Here is a 17,744-nt window from a genome sequence, read left to right as displayed (position 1 = left end):
AGATCCCAATTTTCAGCTAGCTCCCTAACCCTCCCTTTTCTTTTTCTATGGGAGTTTTTCTACACCGTAAATCTACGGTACGTGGTACGAAAATTGATGGTAAAGCATTTGCACAGTCCTAACTTCTACACTCGAGTCTCGGATCTACACACTTGGCTTTAGGGCAGGCACCCCTTTCTATATACTTTAGTAGATGATACGAAGCCAAGTCTTTTCTTATCTATTTTCCAAGATCTTATGGATCTATCCTCAATTTTTCCCGCCAAAGGGCCCTACTTATCCTTTCTTTTTTTGGCTCTCCCCAGTCTGATACAGTGGAATATGATGAATTGAAAAAGGTCCAATGGTAACTTTGAAATGCGTTTTATAATAAAAATCAGGCTACCAGCATTAGTTTTATTTTTTTTAAAGAAAGGTGGAATTTCAATTGCAAATCTTATGTAACGACTCAACAAATTTGCTGGACAGGGTTAATACAACTTTTGGAAAACCGTTTTCCCTGCGTTTTAAGTTTTTTTTTCTTCTTTCTCCCATATATGGAGTAATAACAACGGGAGTGGTTTTTTTATAGTAGAAGCAACGTCTTCAGAGCGAACTTACTCAAGCCTGCACAAATTTCCCTGACTTTTACTACAAATTTCAAATTACCCTGAGTTTTCCAGGTTTGTATGAACCCTGACCTGGGGTATTGGCTTCCTCGAAATTTGAAGTATTTTAAAGGGACACCAATGAAGGCAACAGCTAGTAGTGGGTAAAAAGTATTTGACGCGCAAGATCCAAAGACTCTTTATGACGTGAGACTGTACAGTGGACACTTAGTCCATGTTATTTCGCGAGATCGCAACGACGTTACCAATCCACGAAATTAAAATTCAAAATTCCTTTACATTGTTAAAATTCCCCGAAAGTTTTGGCCCTTTTTTTAATATCCCTGACCTGTGTCAACCCAGTTAAAAAAAAATAAAAATAAATAAGACAATAAACAAGAAATTGTGGCTTACCTGTAGCGGTATTTGATGGGACATATTATCAGTTTCATCAGCAGCGACGGCAACCTCCTCCTGTTCCAAAGCTAGGAGTTTCTCCAAATTCATGGTAGTACAGGACTGACGCTGTCCAGGTCGCATCAACTGACCTTCGGGATAGTCCACCTTCAAAGAAAGCACCAGGGGAATAAATTAAAACGAAAAAAAATAATCGACTACACTCGACGGACGAAATATGAGACAGTCCGATACAATTAAGTCAAAGTAGTTTAATGAGATTGGGGAATTAAATTTCAAAAATAAAATAAGTAGCCTATAACGGGAAAGTAAATTTCACCATAAGAGGAAGAAGATAATATATACGGAAGTTTAATTTCCGCTTTTAAAAGAGCATCGTTGCAAACTCAAACTCAATTTGAAACCATAACAAATAATGGGGTAGGTAATGCGTGGGTGTTAAAATAGTTTTTATCATTAAAATTAAAACTAAAATTAATTTCAAACTCGGAAATTATTGTCTTACGTAATAAGTATTAACATTTATAGGAAATTCCATAACTTTCCAGGTTTCCCTGACCGTCTAAGGTAATTTTTCCCACACTTTTATTTGTTGAAATGACAGAATATTAAAATGGCTAAAAGTGACAAGTACCAGGCATTTATCAATATATCAATCGGTGTTTTAACACGAGTACCACTATGATAAAATTGCCAAAGTAACTACCACCTCAAATTTCATGACAATTCCCAGACCACCCCATTTTTACTCAAATTTCATGACTTTTCCAGGAAATTTATCAACCCTTTCAAAACTATAATAAATAAACAATAATTTTCAAAACTCACAATCCGGCTTATGGTATAACCATCACGAATTAGGTTAAAAAAGATCATTTTGCAAACTCTTCCAAGTCCCAATTAACAAATACCGCACTAATCGCAACAGTTACAAAATCTCCAATGATTTAAAAAAAAGAAAAAATTCCATATACGGATATTAGTCAATATCAATCTACGTCGACGATTCTGATAAGAATTCATAGACGTTCGAAATTATTTTATCTACGTCGGTACATATTTTTGGAAAAATTCTTCTCAATAAGAGTTCAAATTTGAACATTCTCTAGGCTATATCTTCGTGTTTGTTATCGTATCACAGACACACACCCCGAGTCGTCTCCGAAACTAACAGAGCAAATTGCTTGAAACGCCTTAACTACAAGATCAATCTTTGATAAAATTAAATTGAAACGGAGGAACTAAAGGCGCCAATTATACAAGGTATTTCAAAAAGGGTGGAATTTAATTAATACCAGGGATAGATTTAATTTCAGAAGTAGGAATGGAGAACGGTTAGTATTTACTTCAGTCCGACTCATAGCCGCGTTTACACGAGACAATTTCGAACCGTTTTCAACCGTTTTGGAAAGGCCTAACACTTTTTTAAAAATAATATTTGCATTTTCTCGTGAAAGATCTCTTATTTTATCAACTTAATATTCTTTTTTGTACATTCCAAAACGGTTTAAAACGGTTTCAAAGTGTCTCGTGTAAACGCGGCTTTAGACAACCCAGTATAGAGCCTCTCCCTCCAACACGTAACGAAAAGTTTAAATTATCTTATTGGCTCACGTAAACTACGTTTTGATGACGTTGCTGACGGGGACGGCGAAAAATACGTAATTCCTTTTTACCTCTGTCACTCTAACCCGCCTCTTTTTTCATACCCCTCCATCCCGGGGAAAGGGGGGTCCGGGACTTTGACGCGCGCCCAGACTACTCTGTTCTCCATTCCTACTCTAAAATTAAATCTATCCCTGCTTAAATATAAGTAAGAAATTGAAAGACAATTATTGCTCTTTTAATTAAGGATTTCACATGTAAAAAACTGCAATCATATCTTCTTAATTAGGGTGTCACTTATGGTAAAATGTTATAGAAGTTACTTATACTATTTTATATTCAAAATTGATTTCCCCATAGAAGGATCCTACCATCCCCTTTCCGCAACACCCTGTACAGTCATTTAAACACCCCTTGGATACGACCGTGTTATGTGTGGTATAGAATAAATAGGTTTTAATTATCGCAATTATAAAACAATGGGATATTTGTTCAGGTATCGTTGAACCTTAGCGCGACGATTTTAATATAGAATAATAGGGAAGTATTTAGGGTGTTAGTTAAAGAGAGGGACGGGTGTATATCGTTTAATTGCGAAGTTAAATCGTTTAGGGTTAGCAAAACATAATCTTTTAAACTTAAGTTCCAAACAATGAATGACCCATGTATTGTACAACACGTGTTAGTGAATCAGTGATTATTATTAGCGATTAAACTATATAGAAACCAAATGCCCTGATATAAAATTAATTTTAAGGAAGCTAAGAAACGTTTTAGAGTATAGGTATTAGCATAAGTTTATAAGATATGATCCATAAGTATGAAGACAGTAATACTAGAGACTTAATGAGAGCTAGTTCGAGAACTACAAGCGAGAAATGAAGCGGTTAATTTTTCAGTCCATCTAGGTCCTATTTAGTCTGCATTAAGCCTTTGACGGCGTCTCACCAGGCGTCGCTTTACCTCGAATCTATGACCTACATCACTTCATGACAAGCTCCAGTTTGTAACCAGTGACAAACTTATGGTGAACTTATCTTATGAACTTATGGTATTAGGTATAATCAGGAAATTAGTCACGATTAGGCTTAGGAAAAATAATTAAATGTCTGTAATTAACGGTGCCAAGTTACGAAGTGCTTGAGAGCAAATGTCATGAGACTACTGAAAGAACTGTATTAAAACCTAACTTAATTTCCACGTTTCACTTAAGAAAAATTACCTAACAATACAATTTTTGAATTAAGCGAGGGACACACATGCGTAAAATGTCGACGGAAAAGACGACTGAAACGTAAACTGAAACGTAAACGTACAAACAATTCGACGGAAACGTACTAGAAAAAGGAGTTGAAATTGTCTCAACTTTTTCCGTCGCAAAACATTTTACGTTTTTCATTAGCCAATCAGATGCTCGGTCTGGGTCAAGGTTTTTTTTATAATCAAAGATGGCGGAGAAGAAAGGTAGTAGAGCGGAGAGACGCGCTGATTTAGAACAATTTATCGAGAAAGTACGAAATTATCCATGTCTTTTCGATAAAAAAGACAAAAACTACAAAGATACGGTGTTTAAACAAACCATTTGGCATGCGATTGGGGCATCACATAACTTATCAGGTTCGTAGCAATTATTTAAACCTCTAACCCTCGGTCTCCACTGGATTCATTATCATGAACCACACAATTGGTGTTTATTAGCAAAGGATGCTGAAAAATGGTGGAAGACCCAGCGTGACCGGTATCGCAGGGATAAACGCCGGATCAAGGACACTGCGGTTAGTGGCAGTGGGAGTAAAGAAGTGTCCAAATCAAATTGGGAACTCTTTGAAGTTATGGACAATATTCTTAGTGGCATTGATGCTCAAGAAGAAAGGTATACTAAATAATTATATTTTGAAGCGTGTGAAGTACTAATGAAGGATTGCATTATAAAGTACAATAACAAATGACAACAACATTGACCTTTGTGAAGCGAGTGTGGTGGAAGACCTCCACGTCAAACCCCCACCTACACCTACAACTGAGATTGAGAACGAGGAGGAAAGTAGCCGAACCTCTCTGGAAGAGTAATTTCGCATGAATTTTTGTGCTGTAATACACATGGGAAACGTTAATGAAACAATGTTATTTTAGCCTTAGCAGGCCGAGCACAAGCTTTAGTAGGTCCAGTTTTGATTCTAGTAGGCCCCAAGGACAGCCACCGAAGAAGAGAGCAAAAACTTCAGATGTTGATATTGCGTTGAGTGAGGCTTTGCAGAAGTTTTCGGATACTTCAAGCACAATTGCTGGTGCTATAATTTCAAATAGCGAGACCCAGCAAGCGGATAAAATTAAACTGTATTGTGACTTGTTGCAAAACAGACTGAGAGCCTTCAATGCTAGAGATCAATTTGAAGTGATGAAAAAGATGGAGTTGATCATGTTAGACAAAGAAGAACAATATTTATCATAATTATCAAAATAAAGCATTTTATTCTTTCACACGTCTTTGAATTCTTTTATTAACTACCATAACAATTAAACAGCTAATGAGGGAGACCACGATAAACCATATCATTTTGCCATGGAACTTGCCCTTCTTCAGTTAAGTATTTGGCTAATTTGTCCCTTAACATTTTGGCATCCTGACTATACATGTTGGAGCCCAAACGGTCATTTAAATGAGGGAGGTCTGTTTCGTTTCGCCACTGACCTGGAATAAGTTCATGGTTCGAGTCTTCTCTATCAGCGAAACCACTTGGACAGTACATGTTGGGCACTTCCGTTAGAAGATAGTTATGAAGAACTAAAGCTGCTGACACCATAAAAGGTATTGCGGTTTCACCATAGTTCAGGGGTCGTCTAAAAATTCTGAATCTTGCGGAAAGAATTCCAAATGCATTTTCCACCACTCGGCGAGCTCTACTCAACCTGTAATTGTAGATACGTTCGTTGTGATTAAAATTAGATTTCCTGGGATAAGGGCGCATTAAATTAGCCTTCAGTGGAAATGCCTCGTCGCCAACGAAATAGTACGGATAACGGATATTTGAGTTTGGTAAAAGAGTAGCCGGTGGAAGATTAATTGTGTTCGATAACACTCGTTTTCCAAACATGCACTTTCTGAAGATACCACCATCGCTCTCTGACCCATAATGGCCAAAATCGACAATGAGAAATTTGTACACAGAATCCGAAACGGCAAGTAGCACTTTACTAAAAGTTCCTTTGTAGTTAAAATTTAAGGTTCCAGTATTGTTGGGACATTCCATGTACACATGCTTTCCATCGACACTTCCAACACAATGAGGAAGTTGCCATCGCGTTTCAAATCCATCTGCAACCTTCTGCCAATCTTCGGAGGTCTTGGGTATGATCATGTATTCCGTTTTGAGGGTTTCCCATATAACCTATTTGTATAAACACACTGTATTTAAGACAAAACAAAATCCCTACGCGTACCTGGCATGTTGATTTGACTATTTCAGAAATAGTAGAACGCCCAACTCTAAACGCGTAGCTTAAGCTACGATACGTTTCTCCACTTGCTAAAAACCTATAATTCAATATATAATAAATGAATAGATTATACAGGAAAACTATTTATACCTTAAAGTAATTGCTAATCTATTTCTGGCAGTAATGGGCTCTCGCCAACGTGTGGTTTTCTTTTCAATGAGTGGGCCAATTCTTTGCAAAATGTTCTCAAATGTTTCCGGAGTCATTCTCATAAATCTCCAACAATATACACCAATTAGGAAATACATATTGATTACAAAAACACCCTTGACAGGACTTACTGGAAGTAGTATTCTGGATCATGATTTTTTAATTGTGGTATCAACGTGTTACCGAATCCATATTGGTCCCTTAATTGAAATATCTTCCTCATCCATATTTTTTTCTTTTTTTTATCTTTTACTTTTGCATATATCGCGATTAATACCATAAGCTGACCTGAATATAAATGGCAAAGAGCCGCTAATCTGTTTTTACACGCCATTTGCAATGTTTTCCTTTTTGTTTTCGACACAGACGTATAGATGTCACTGCAATTAAATTTCGACACCGCAAAAGACGTTTATGTTTTCGTTTACGTAGTCAAGTGCGCTTCGGAACTAGAAACGTAAACGTAAACGGAATAGAAAAATAAATTCTGTTTACGATTTTTTTATTATTTTCCGTGAATTTTTTACGCATGTGTGTCCCTCGCTTTATTCAAGTGCAGTCGTACCACCACAACCCGTTTCGACAATTTTTCTTTGAACGTACATTAAACCCTATTTGACCTCAATATGGTATGTATCGGGTATAAGAAAGCCAGCTATACGGGTGTATAAGAAGTTAAATATCTATAAGCCTATAATTTCCAAAAAAAATAATTCTTTTAAAGGCGTATTAGGTTGGAACGAAGCCAACAAACAACGACCAATACATAGAATTGGTTGGTGAGAGCGTACGAACAAACGTAATACACTTTTTCTTTTCTTTCTTTTTCTCAACTGGGTTGTGTTGTATTGGTGCAATTTCGCTTTTCAACAAATATATATTTCTGGTGGAATCATTGGAATGGCATAGCGATAGTAGGTTGAAGCATTTTCTCTTTTTAAAAAATTAAAAATTCCAATGGTGGGACGGATAATTGCATGTCACTGTATTACAAAACTATTTAAACGAAAAACACAAAAACCCTATCATTTTTCATCAAATATATATTTAAATGGGTGTATGTAAATTAACATTGGTGACAGTTAAGGTGGTGTATATAAGCCAATGATTGTTACATGTAAATGTAAATTGTATTTAAAAATCCTTGACCCCAATAGTTAGTTGACTTATACAATTTCAATTTTAGCTATATAGGCCTAGATCATGCAAAAAATAATTATCTAATTAGGTCTAAAACACCCTGTATAACAAATAACTCAGTCAAGAATTCTTTCAAGCCGATTAAACTTCAGTGATAAAACTTCATAATCATACGAACTATGTTTGAATTGATAAACAATGGGTCTCAAAAAAATAGTCTAGAGTTTTGGTATACAAATCAAAAAATGTAACCTAATTTAAAACTAAATCAGAAAACGAATTTATAATTTCTCGGCTATGGTCAGTAGTCCTCTTTATCTTGGAACACTTTCTCAAACTTCTTGAGATAAAAAAAGAATATTTACGCAAAATATGAGGTTGTCTAATTATGATTGTATCTCTGCATTTTATGATAGAGTCTTGTGGCCGTGTTTCATGGATAGAGAGATTTTAAATCTTCAAAATGAGCCCTTAAAATATTCATTAGAACCTCTGAAAACTTAAGTTCTGACGATTTAAAGAAAAGTGTTCCAAATTAGAACCGTTCCAAGTTAGGGCTCCTGACCCTAATATACCAAACAAACTATATATGGTATTCCTTTCAAAAATCGAGGGGATAATCACACGTACACTTATTACAATTTATCTGCAATCACTATTAAGGCAATTTGAAAAATAAATACGTGATTGAAAGATTCATAATTTTTGGGTCTAATTTTTTTTTAGTTGGCGAAAATCTTACAAACATACCGAATAACTTAAAAATAATTCAAGGTCAGTATATGTATATATATGTATATATTTGCAAGGGACAAAATTGCAGAAAGTTCAATCGCACCACCATGATTAGTGAACCAGAACTAAATATTAGCGAAGAAAACCTCAAACTAAAATATATACTCAACATCAAGGGATTTTAATGAACCCATGTCGAATTTGTATAATAATACATACGAAAATGATAAGAGATTTTCGCGAATCCACAATTATATTCGACTCGGTCTTAGGGGGGGCCCTCCCAGCAAAACTCAAAGAGAGGATTCTCATTTATACCAATGAGTAATACTAATTTAAACGCATCTCGTCGGTCCCTCGGAAAACTATAATCCCTGGGGGCCATATATATAGTTTTGGTTATACTATTAATGTGTTAGGGGGAATGTTTTATACAATGCAATCATTAAGAGGCATATATAGTAAAGCAGGCTTATTAACAGCAAAGTGAAGACACGCAAGAGTGACTACAAAATCGATAGAAAAACATTCAAAATACTCATGGGAAGAAAAAAAATAATAAAAAGTATACGTGTATTTTTCTTAGGTCTATACTCAACAAATATATAAATAATGCTGTGCAAGTTATTTTTAGGTAATCCATTCCATAAAAGCAGTGGCCCAACAACAATGTAAAGGTATATATAATGAATGTTTCCTGGGTAAGAAATTTAGACGATAAAAATAATACCAGATTATATTATTTATATTATAGATAATTGTTTGTGTAGAAAATAATAAATGTTGACAATATCAGCGTTATCGGTGTGTTTGTTTTATGTTACTTGTAAAGTATTTATTTATATTAAAGTAATTAATTGTTATTGAGAATAAATATTCGGATAAAAATAAATCGTGTAATTCCTAAATTGGAATATTGTGTTTTTACAAGTCGCTAAGCAGGGGACATATATTTATATAAAAACAAAAATTGGATTATTCTATAAATACCGTGAATGAATAAACAATTAAAGAAGCTTATTTTTTAGAATATCTGGAATTATTAATTGTGCAATTTTTACATCACACACGCAAATATAATTAAAATCATTTATTTTTATTTACTTTTAATGCAAATCAAATTTTTATTTGGATCTTATATTAAAAACAAAAATATACCACCCCAATCAAATAATAAAAGTGCATATAATTTAATAAAACGGTGCTATCAATTAAACATGATAAAACTCTACCTTTCCGCAAATATTAACAAGTAGAGAATCCTTTTCAACAGAAGGTACCCGCTCAGTACCAGCGCAACTGCCAGCAACAACACGACTGTTATTGCAACAACGAAGAAGGCTACCACCACCGCTTTTCCTAACAGCAACACGATTCAAACGTTGCCTTGCAAAAGGGCAACCTTGCATTTTCATTATATCGTCGTACATTTTTAACAAGGCCGTAAATTTTGTCGATATAACTTTATAGCAAAACAATATACGAACGAAAAAATGTCGTCACTCTTATGGCAAATACGTAAATAGAAAACAGAGGGTCGAATTGGAAATAAATTAACGTTTGTCTGTCTTTCCAAGGTTCGATGCGTTTACAAGCCGCGATAACCTTTGTAGCAAGGGGGCCTCTTTTGACTGTCTCTATCAAAGATTAAGTTTGTAACAGAATGGAAATCGAGATTATACTAACGTTATTCGTAAATGCGTCTAGCCTCCACTTTATATATTGGGGTGATTCACTAGTACAGACTGGACTGGTAGACGGAAAATCCCCCTTTGGGTAAAAGCTAAAGCTAAAACTGGTCATACTGTAACGTAATGTAGGGGTGGAGAGGAGAACACTGGAGGCTTGGTCAGGCTCGCTCTAAAATCAATATTAAATGCCGGACAACGAGTGGCAAGTAGAGAGGGAGAGAAGCCATAGCACGTCTACAACAGCACGCTTGAACTAATCCTCGCCTGCAGAAAGCTTTGCTGCTCGTTTAAGACAAAAGTATATATAGATTTTCGCTAAGTGGTCTTGCTATGTCGAGAAGCCCAATGGATTGGCTTGGCGGCTGACTATATGTTACAAAGACTGCCACACTGGAAGTGCGGATGGACCATGCAGAAGAAAGAAAAAAACTGTTATTAAAATCGTGTGAATTCGAACAGAATTCGCCACTTAGAGATAGAGTGTAAGGATAAGTTAAGAATCTGGTATCCGAAGCGCTTACTAATTGGAGCGAGTACAACTTTACTTAAGTGTAATCTTTAGCAATGATTTATTTAGGTTTAGATCTAAATATAGAAAATGAAGCAAGATTCCAATAGGGAAATGGTTTTAAAGGTTAGGTTCAAGGTTTAACTGAGCAGTTAAAGGCCGACTTCCAGCGAAAAGGGTTCTCGCGAAATGAAAACCGAGCATCGAGACTAACAATGAAGCGACCGTGCCGATTTTCGAATCCCCGCTGGGGCAAAAGATGGAAGGGTTCTAGCTAAGTGAAAGCCGTGCAATGTGGTTGCAGCGAACTGAAGATACAATAGAGAATTTCCTTCAGGGGAAAGCAAAAATTCGAGAGGAAATAAATTTAAAAGGAATTCTATTGTTCATCTTCAGTTCGCTAGAACCACATTGCACGGCTTTCAGTTAGCCGCGAGAACCCTTCCAACTTTTGACCTAGCGGGGCACGGTTGCTTCATTGTTAGTCTCAATACTCGGTTTTCAGTTTGCTAGAACCCTTTTCGCTGGAAGTCGTCCTTTAAGCCTTTGACAATTTATTATAATGAAAGAATTAATTAGTATTTTGCTAATTACTTCGTAATAATTAGTGACTGCGGTTTGTCACGGAGATCAACATAAAAAGGCTTTCAAGGTCAAACTAGTATAATTATCATAACTAAATTCCTAACTATATAATTCAACAAAAACAACTCATAAATATCATCCATACTTTACGTAATTTCAATACCACTAAACCTAAACTCTCTTTAAAAATATCTACAAGTACCCTTATGATGACATGCAAACTAATAACTCAATCAGAAAATAAAATAAAATAAATAAAAGATAAGTAAAAATTTTAATCGGACATGCAAATCCCTCTTTGTCTAATATGATATAAAATAATCCTCTAGTATAAAGTTAATCAAATGAAATCAAATGATTAATAGCATATATAAGCAATGGGGGCAATGTCTTCTATAAAATCAATCCCGGATTCTGCGCGTAATAATAAAAGAAATCCCATTTCGCTAAACAAAAGAACCAGAAATAGAATCAACCTTGCACTCACTCCGAATCCCCTATATGTATGTATGTACACACAGTAGTACCTAAGCCTCGGCTGGCTAGCTAGCTAACCCTGAATTGAAATCTTTGGAATGAGAGTGAGTGAGTGAGAGATTCATTCTCCCCTGTACCAATCTCTCAGAGTCCATCCAATCCCAGGATTCCCAGCATCACGCTGCTAGATAGTAAAGCTCCCAGTTTCCTGTTACAGTGTAGCAAGCCAATCAAAGTGCAAGCTAGAGGCTGGGAAAGAGAAGAAGTAAAAGCACGGTGGTACGTCGGGTCCGGGAATTGAAATCATTTCCAACTAGGGTTAGCTGCCAAAGGGATTATTAATGATGGAAAGCCACTAATCCTTTCTCTCTCTGATAATTTCTTTGGGCAGATTTCACCCCCACCTAACGAAGTACGTACTCTGTATCTACAAGAAGCGATATCTAGTTTACTAGGGAGGTTTAAATTCGCCACATTTCTAGCTTCATCTCCAGTCTAAACGTATAGTAGGTCCGGAGTTAATCCCCGCCTCTAAATTACAACCAGCCAGCATCTCATTGGTTCTTGAAAACTCACGTCAGCGCAACGCGAATGACGAAAATTACAGTCATAGTTTCCGACTGAGGAGCAGTCTGGGAAATAAGGATATTTTTTAAACTAGTCCTTGGGACCAGTGACCCCCTAGTCCCCGAAATATTTAACTGGTCTCCGGACTGGTCCCAGCCTTTGTTCTCCTATAGATTTGCAATTAATAAACTGGTCCTGAGGACCAGTAACCCCCACTTCTTGAATTAAAAAACTAGTCCAAGCAATTAATAAACTGGTTTTGGACCAGAGGAAGTGTGCTATTTCCCAGACTGCTGAGGAGAGGCGAAATAGCCCGGCCTCCTTTGATGTCCCCCCTTGTATTTTGAAAGGGGGATTGGGACTATGGCGCGCGAATACTTAGGCATCTCGCACCTTCTCCCCTAGCAAATTAGATATCGCTTCTTGGTATCTACTACCACCACTGACGGAGGTATTCGAGGATTAGCGAATAACTAAACATTTCATCACCCCAAATTCTTATACAGATTCCGCTGAATCATTTGAAGTATCTGTGGGTGGTTCCACCTGTTTTGTTTTAATTGTGCAGATAATCATATGACTTTTATGGAGGGATAAAGGGGATAAACGTTTTAACTTTTTGTCAATTTACCGCAATGGATAAGGTTTACGACCGTATAAGTATATTTGGTTTTCAATGTTGAAGTTGCGGCCAAACTAGCAAACTTCGCAACTTGTTGTTTTAAATATAAACATAAAGACAGTGTGCTAACAAGTGTTGCCAGTCATTATAGCGAGTTCAATTCAAGCTCCGCTATCCACAACAGATAGATACTGAAGATCTTGTATGGTATTCTGTTCGATTCAGAGATAAATTCAGTTGGTTCCGAACCCCGCATGCAGGAGATGCTCTAATAACAACTTACTGGCAACCCTGAAGAAACTTGGGAAATAAATTTCTTTAACCCCTTTAGTGCACACTATAAATTTTTAAAAGTTCAACAAGCAAAATAGTTCTGGGATAACGTTTTCCAAGCATGAAGCGGATAATTTAGTCATCATAGTTTATGATAAAATTTCTAACATATTTAAAGAAAAAGACGATGACTAATACAGAATCTGTATTTCAAAAATAATCACACGACTATGACTATGTTTGAACTTTAAGTAACATATCTGACCATCATTAAAGTTCAAGATGGCGTCGATTAAAACGCATTTAACAAATAAATCTAGTCAACTTTCCTACAAAACAACAGTTTTAGAATCAAATATTCAGAATTTCCAAACATACACTCATATCAGTGACTAAGTGGATTGATTTCACAACAAGTCACAAAATTTCAAAAAAATAAAAAAAAATTATAATTCAAGGTCTAGGCTGTTTTCCTTATTGCTATGATCTCTGAGAGATTAATAAATTAGACTTAGTAATGGCTTATTAAGATATACGGGGGTAAACACGTCACTGTTTTTTAAGTGCCATAACTAAATGGCCATTTATAATACCACTATACTATTAAATACCATGAAATAAAAATAAAAAAGGTTTCGAAACATAACATATTGCAAAACCACTATAGCGGTGTGTTATTATAATTATTAATAATGACGTCACCTGACCTTACACAAACAAAATACGGCGCTACAGTAACAGGTAGTCATGACAACCGAGGTGTTATACTACAGTATCAGGTTATGTATGGTATACAGGGTGTTACAAAAATGGCATGGTAGGACCAAAATTTTGACCTAAGGCCAAGGGACATCCTAAATACATATTTTTCAGACTAGGAGTATTGATACCATTTACAACAGCCAGGAGGCGAGGCTACATGGTACTGCACTTTGCACGCCAACTTACCCTGGCCTCCTGGTGCAAATGGTATCAATCCTCCTAGTTTGAATTAAATATATACACCCCATTACCAATAGAACCCTAAATTTTCTCCAATTTATTCAAAAGGTATGTATGTTACCCTATTAAAACTAGAGTCCGAAGCACTTTTGCAATCCGCAAAACAGCAATTACTAAACTTTCATTTTGGGCAAAGCAAATACACCTATCTCCTTCTCTCTCTCAGCATGGCTCTAGTTCTAAACTTAACGATGCTTATAGGTGGTGGTTGGTTATTAAAACGAGCTTGGTAATGCCCATTTTCTGATTACTCTGTAGGGGATTTCGCGCGTCAGTTTCATTTGGCCAAAATTAAAGGATATGCCGTCCATTTGCGAGACCAGAGCGGGGTGGAACTAAGAAGGAATAAGGGGTTTTCATTTATCGGACCATCAATCGCGGAAGTCATCCTGGCAGTTTCCCAAAAATTACTATACCAGGGTTCATACAACTTTTGGAAAACACAATTTCCCTGAGATTTCCAGGTTTTTCCCCCATATACTTCCCTGAGTTTTCCAGGTTTTTCCCGTATATGGAGCATCCTATGGAGCAAATGTTAACGAAGGAGGGGGGGGGGGCAAATATGACTATTACATAATCAAAGGACATCCCCGTATCTCTAATATAATCAGTTTTGAGCCTCCAAAGTATAGTGTAATGTTAATCCTATGGAGGGAATGTTCACGAACATTTTGCTTAAATACTCGGCCCCTGTTTGACGCAAATTTCCCTGATTTCCCTGAATTTTACTAAAAATTATAAATTTCCCTGATTTTTCCAGGTTTTCCAGGTTTGTATGAACCCTGTATACCGTATTTTAACACATTATTATATACTTTTATAGCTCCAATTTCCCAATGGGAATTTTAATTCGGAATTTATAAATAATCGCACTTGAAAGGATAGTATCAATTAAGTTTAACTTTAACAGAAGTTTTCAAATTATACCATTCATTAGTATACGTAATGTCAACGTTTATAATTAACGATGACGTCAAGGTTATGAATGGAAATGACGTCATATAACGTAATATTCTTAGAATTAATTTTAATCATCATTTATACCTATCACTTCCGGACCGGAAGGGGTAGCAGCATAATCACGTGACAATGGTTTAATAATGGTACTGAGTACTTAAATGTTTTATTGCATACTTTAACATAACGTCGATTATTTGTTACTTGTGGTAAAATTAGGCATTTTAAAATATATTAAAGTTTTTTTTAAAAGTTTATTATGTAATTTTCAATCATCTATAATTATGTAATTATCTCGAGAATTTTTAAAACAACTTTAAAATATTTTAAACAAAAACTAGTTCCTCTTCTTATTTTCTTATTCTGGCCCTTCAATCAACCGAGGGGATAATTACTATTGATTAAAATTAGCTTACTAAAAACAAACAGCAATTTAATAAAAATAATTCAATTTCAAAAGTTCTTTGAAAAGTGTAAAAAAAAAAATTAATAATATAAAATTATTTCTTGTCTGAAATCAGTAGTTAAGCAATCTTTTCCTCTAAAGTGGTTGTAGTTGTTTCCCCCTCGTTTAAATTCTTGTAAATTTATCCAAATAATCTAAAAATATCTCATACAAGACGGGGGCTTTCGATTTTATCTCACATTTTATCCGTATAGATATCTATATTTATTATCTAACGTACCCTAATTTATACCACGAAAATTCTTCAAGTTTTTCTTATTTTATATGAAAAATAAAAAAAAAATGGTATTTTTACTATGCATTTTACCCCATTCGCCATGATGTTTGTACAATAGCGAGTTAAATTTCAAAAAATATATTTTCGAGGTAACGTTGGCAAGTTCAATCACCTTGCTTTACTTTATCTGTCTGCGGGTTTTGACAACGTTACCTCGAGTTTTCGCGGCAAATTTCCAAATGGAATTTCTTGGACCTAAGTTATTTATTTACTTTTTTTTAAATTATGAATGACAGGCAAAAGAATATTATTTTTATTGTTCGAACACCGGGTTTAAATAACAAAATTCCTGTGTCAAATTACCCGTTTCAAATGGTTTTTTGACAATTATATTAAGAATGGATGATCTAGAATTGTATTTCCTTGTTTGGGCCGGGTTGTTTATTTATTTGTTTACCAAAAATCACACGAACTAACGATTTTCTTGACCCTTATGAACGAAGGAGTTGATATTTTTAGTATAATTCGGATTACTGAATGATTAAATTTAAATATTTTGGATTGAACGCAATTATACATATAAATAGTTTGAACTAATAATGAGTGTAGAGAGTCATTTCAGTTCTAATCAGTTCCAAGGTTGTCATCTTTCTCTTTAAGCAACATTAAGGTAAGAGCAAAGAAAAGAAAAACCCTTTAGGGACACTAAGCATAGTTTTGTTAAACTTCAAGAGCAGTTTGCAAACTAAGGTAAGCTACGGCGGATTAACACTCAATGTTAAACACCATAGGAGTAAAAACAACTGCTCTCTACTCTCCGTTGCTTCATCTGTTCTCTCTCGCACTAAGCCTAGTATATACTCAAAATAACGCAATTTACTTTTTAACTTCTCTAAATTATCAAGGAAGGTTCTCCGACAGAGCAAAACGCAAAAGCAAGCAGGATGAAACCAATTTATGTCGATAAAATGCGTGGGTTCCTACGCCGGCTCTTTTCCTATAATAACCTCTGACCTTTTAATATAAGCCGGGGTAAATATCACGTTCTGTAGGAGCGTGTTTTCTTTCATCTTTGTTTCGTAATAAGAAAATTCCGAAATGTATAAGAATGTGGGACATTCTTATATTACAAATACAATTAGAGTATTAAAATTCATTTTTAAAGACAAAGCAAATATGTGCCTTGTGTATATAGACTAGTAGCACCCCGTGTTATTAGCCCATAGACTTTAATATAGTCAAAATTGGGAGACTGCCACTACTATATTAATCTGGATGTATTAATGAAGCCCAGGGATAAGTTACGGTTTCATGACGTAATAGGTTGAGCTAATATTATTTTAAACGGAAGTCTACTGATTAAATTATATTAAATTCATTACCAGTAAAGGGTTATAGCTAATTATGACTAAAGGAACAGTGAAATACACTAAATAAGTTCATCTAAATTGTATACAGTGTTGCCAGGTCGTTAGTCAGTCAAGAGATTCAGGGGAGAAAGGCTAGCAGTTCAGTTTGAATCAGAACCTGACCAACGTGACTTACAACAAGAAGGCCTGACAACGCTGCACTGTGTTAAACCGCAAGAATCGATAATAAGCCACTTCACCCTCCCTTTAAGGCTAATAAACGATTTCATCAGGTCATAGACACTATTACAAATCGAAAAGTAATTAAGTGTATATTTTTAGGGGGAGGCACAGATATTTATCGAGCAAGGTACGAAACGAATTTAAACATAAAACGCCCTCAATTTGCGTAACTATACGGAACTCACACCCTAGTTTCATAATTTCCTATAAACAGAAGGAATTATTAAATAAAATATTATCAAACGTTGGGGGAGGGTTGAATTTTTGGAGGGTCGACACTAGAAACTAGGCCTAATTCGAATCGACAACCCCAGAACTATAAAACCATTTTTCAAAACAATGGTTAGAAAAAAATATAAAAACGGACTTTAGAATGCATGGGAAAACATTTATACCTCTGTATTAATGGCACCAGTTTAAGTGTTAAATGAATGAATAACTTTTAATCTGTTACAATTTAAACGGAACTTCGAGCTATGATAATATCCAGCCAGTACTTTCCTGTCATTTAAATATTATAATAGCCTGTTAGTAAAGGGAGTATCACCTTCTTAAAGTGGTCTATAATGGTGTATACCAATTTCTACCAACACCATAGATGATCTTAGTTGCAAAAATATATTGTACAAAAAGATATCTAGAAAAGGGTTAAACT

At 35.3% G+C, this 17,744-nt stretch overlaps 2 protein-coding genes across 11 annotated transcripts in view; one reads left to right on the top strand and one right to left on the bottom strand.

Moving 5' to 3' along the window:
* Positions 1–17,744, bottom strand: part of LOC149651742 (rap guanine nucleotide exchange factor 6-like) — a 97,623-nt gene that overhangs the window by 14,860 nt on the left and 65,019 nt on the right. For all 10 annotated transcript variants that reach the window (XM_089848787.1, XM_089848786.1, XM_089848789.1 and 7 more), the window contains one exon: positions 1,002–1,151. In XM_089848787.1, coding sequence (XP_089704913.1) covers positions 1,002–1,151 — 150 coding nt within the window. The remainder of the gene's footprint in view (positions 1–1,001; positions 1,152–17,744) is intronic.
* On the top strand, positions 3,958–4,969 carry LOC149651743 (uncharacterized). Its single transcript, XM_089847112.1, has 3 exons — positions 3,958–4,226; positions 4,308–4,482; positions 4,544–4,969. Exons 1-3 carry the CDS (start codon positions 4,058–4,060, stop codon positions 4,677–4,679), a joined length of 480 nt encoding a protein of 159 aa, XP_089703238.1. The 5' UTR covers positions 3,958–4,057; the 3' UTR covers positions 4,680–4,969.

The sequence above is a fragment of the Phalangium opilio genome, unplaced genomic scaffold (assembly GCF_054372755.1).
Source record: "Phalangium opilio isolate 3A_F unplaced genomic scaffold, DU_Popi_V2 ptg000082l_1, whole genome shotgun sequence".
NCBI classification, from domain to species: domain Eukaryota; kingdom Metazoa; phylum Arthropoda; class Arachnida; order Opiliones; family Phalangiidae; genus Phalangium; species Phalangium opilio.
Note: the sequence above shows the minus strand (reverse complement) of the source record. Positions and strands in the feature narration are given on the sequence as shown.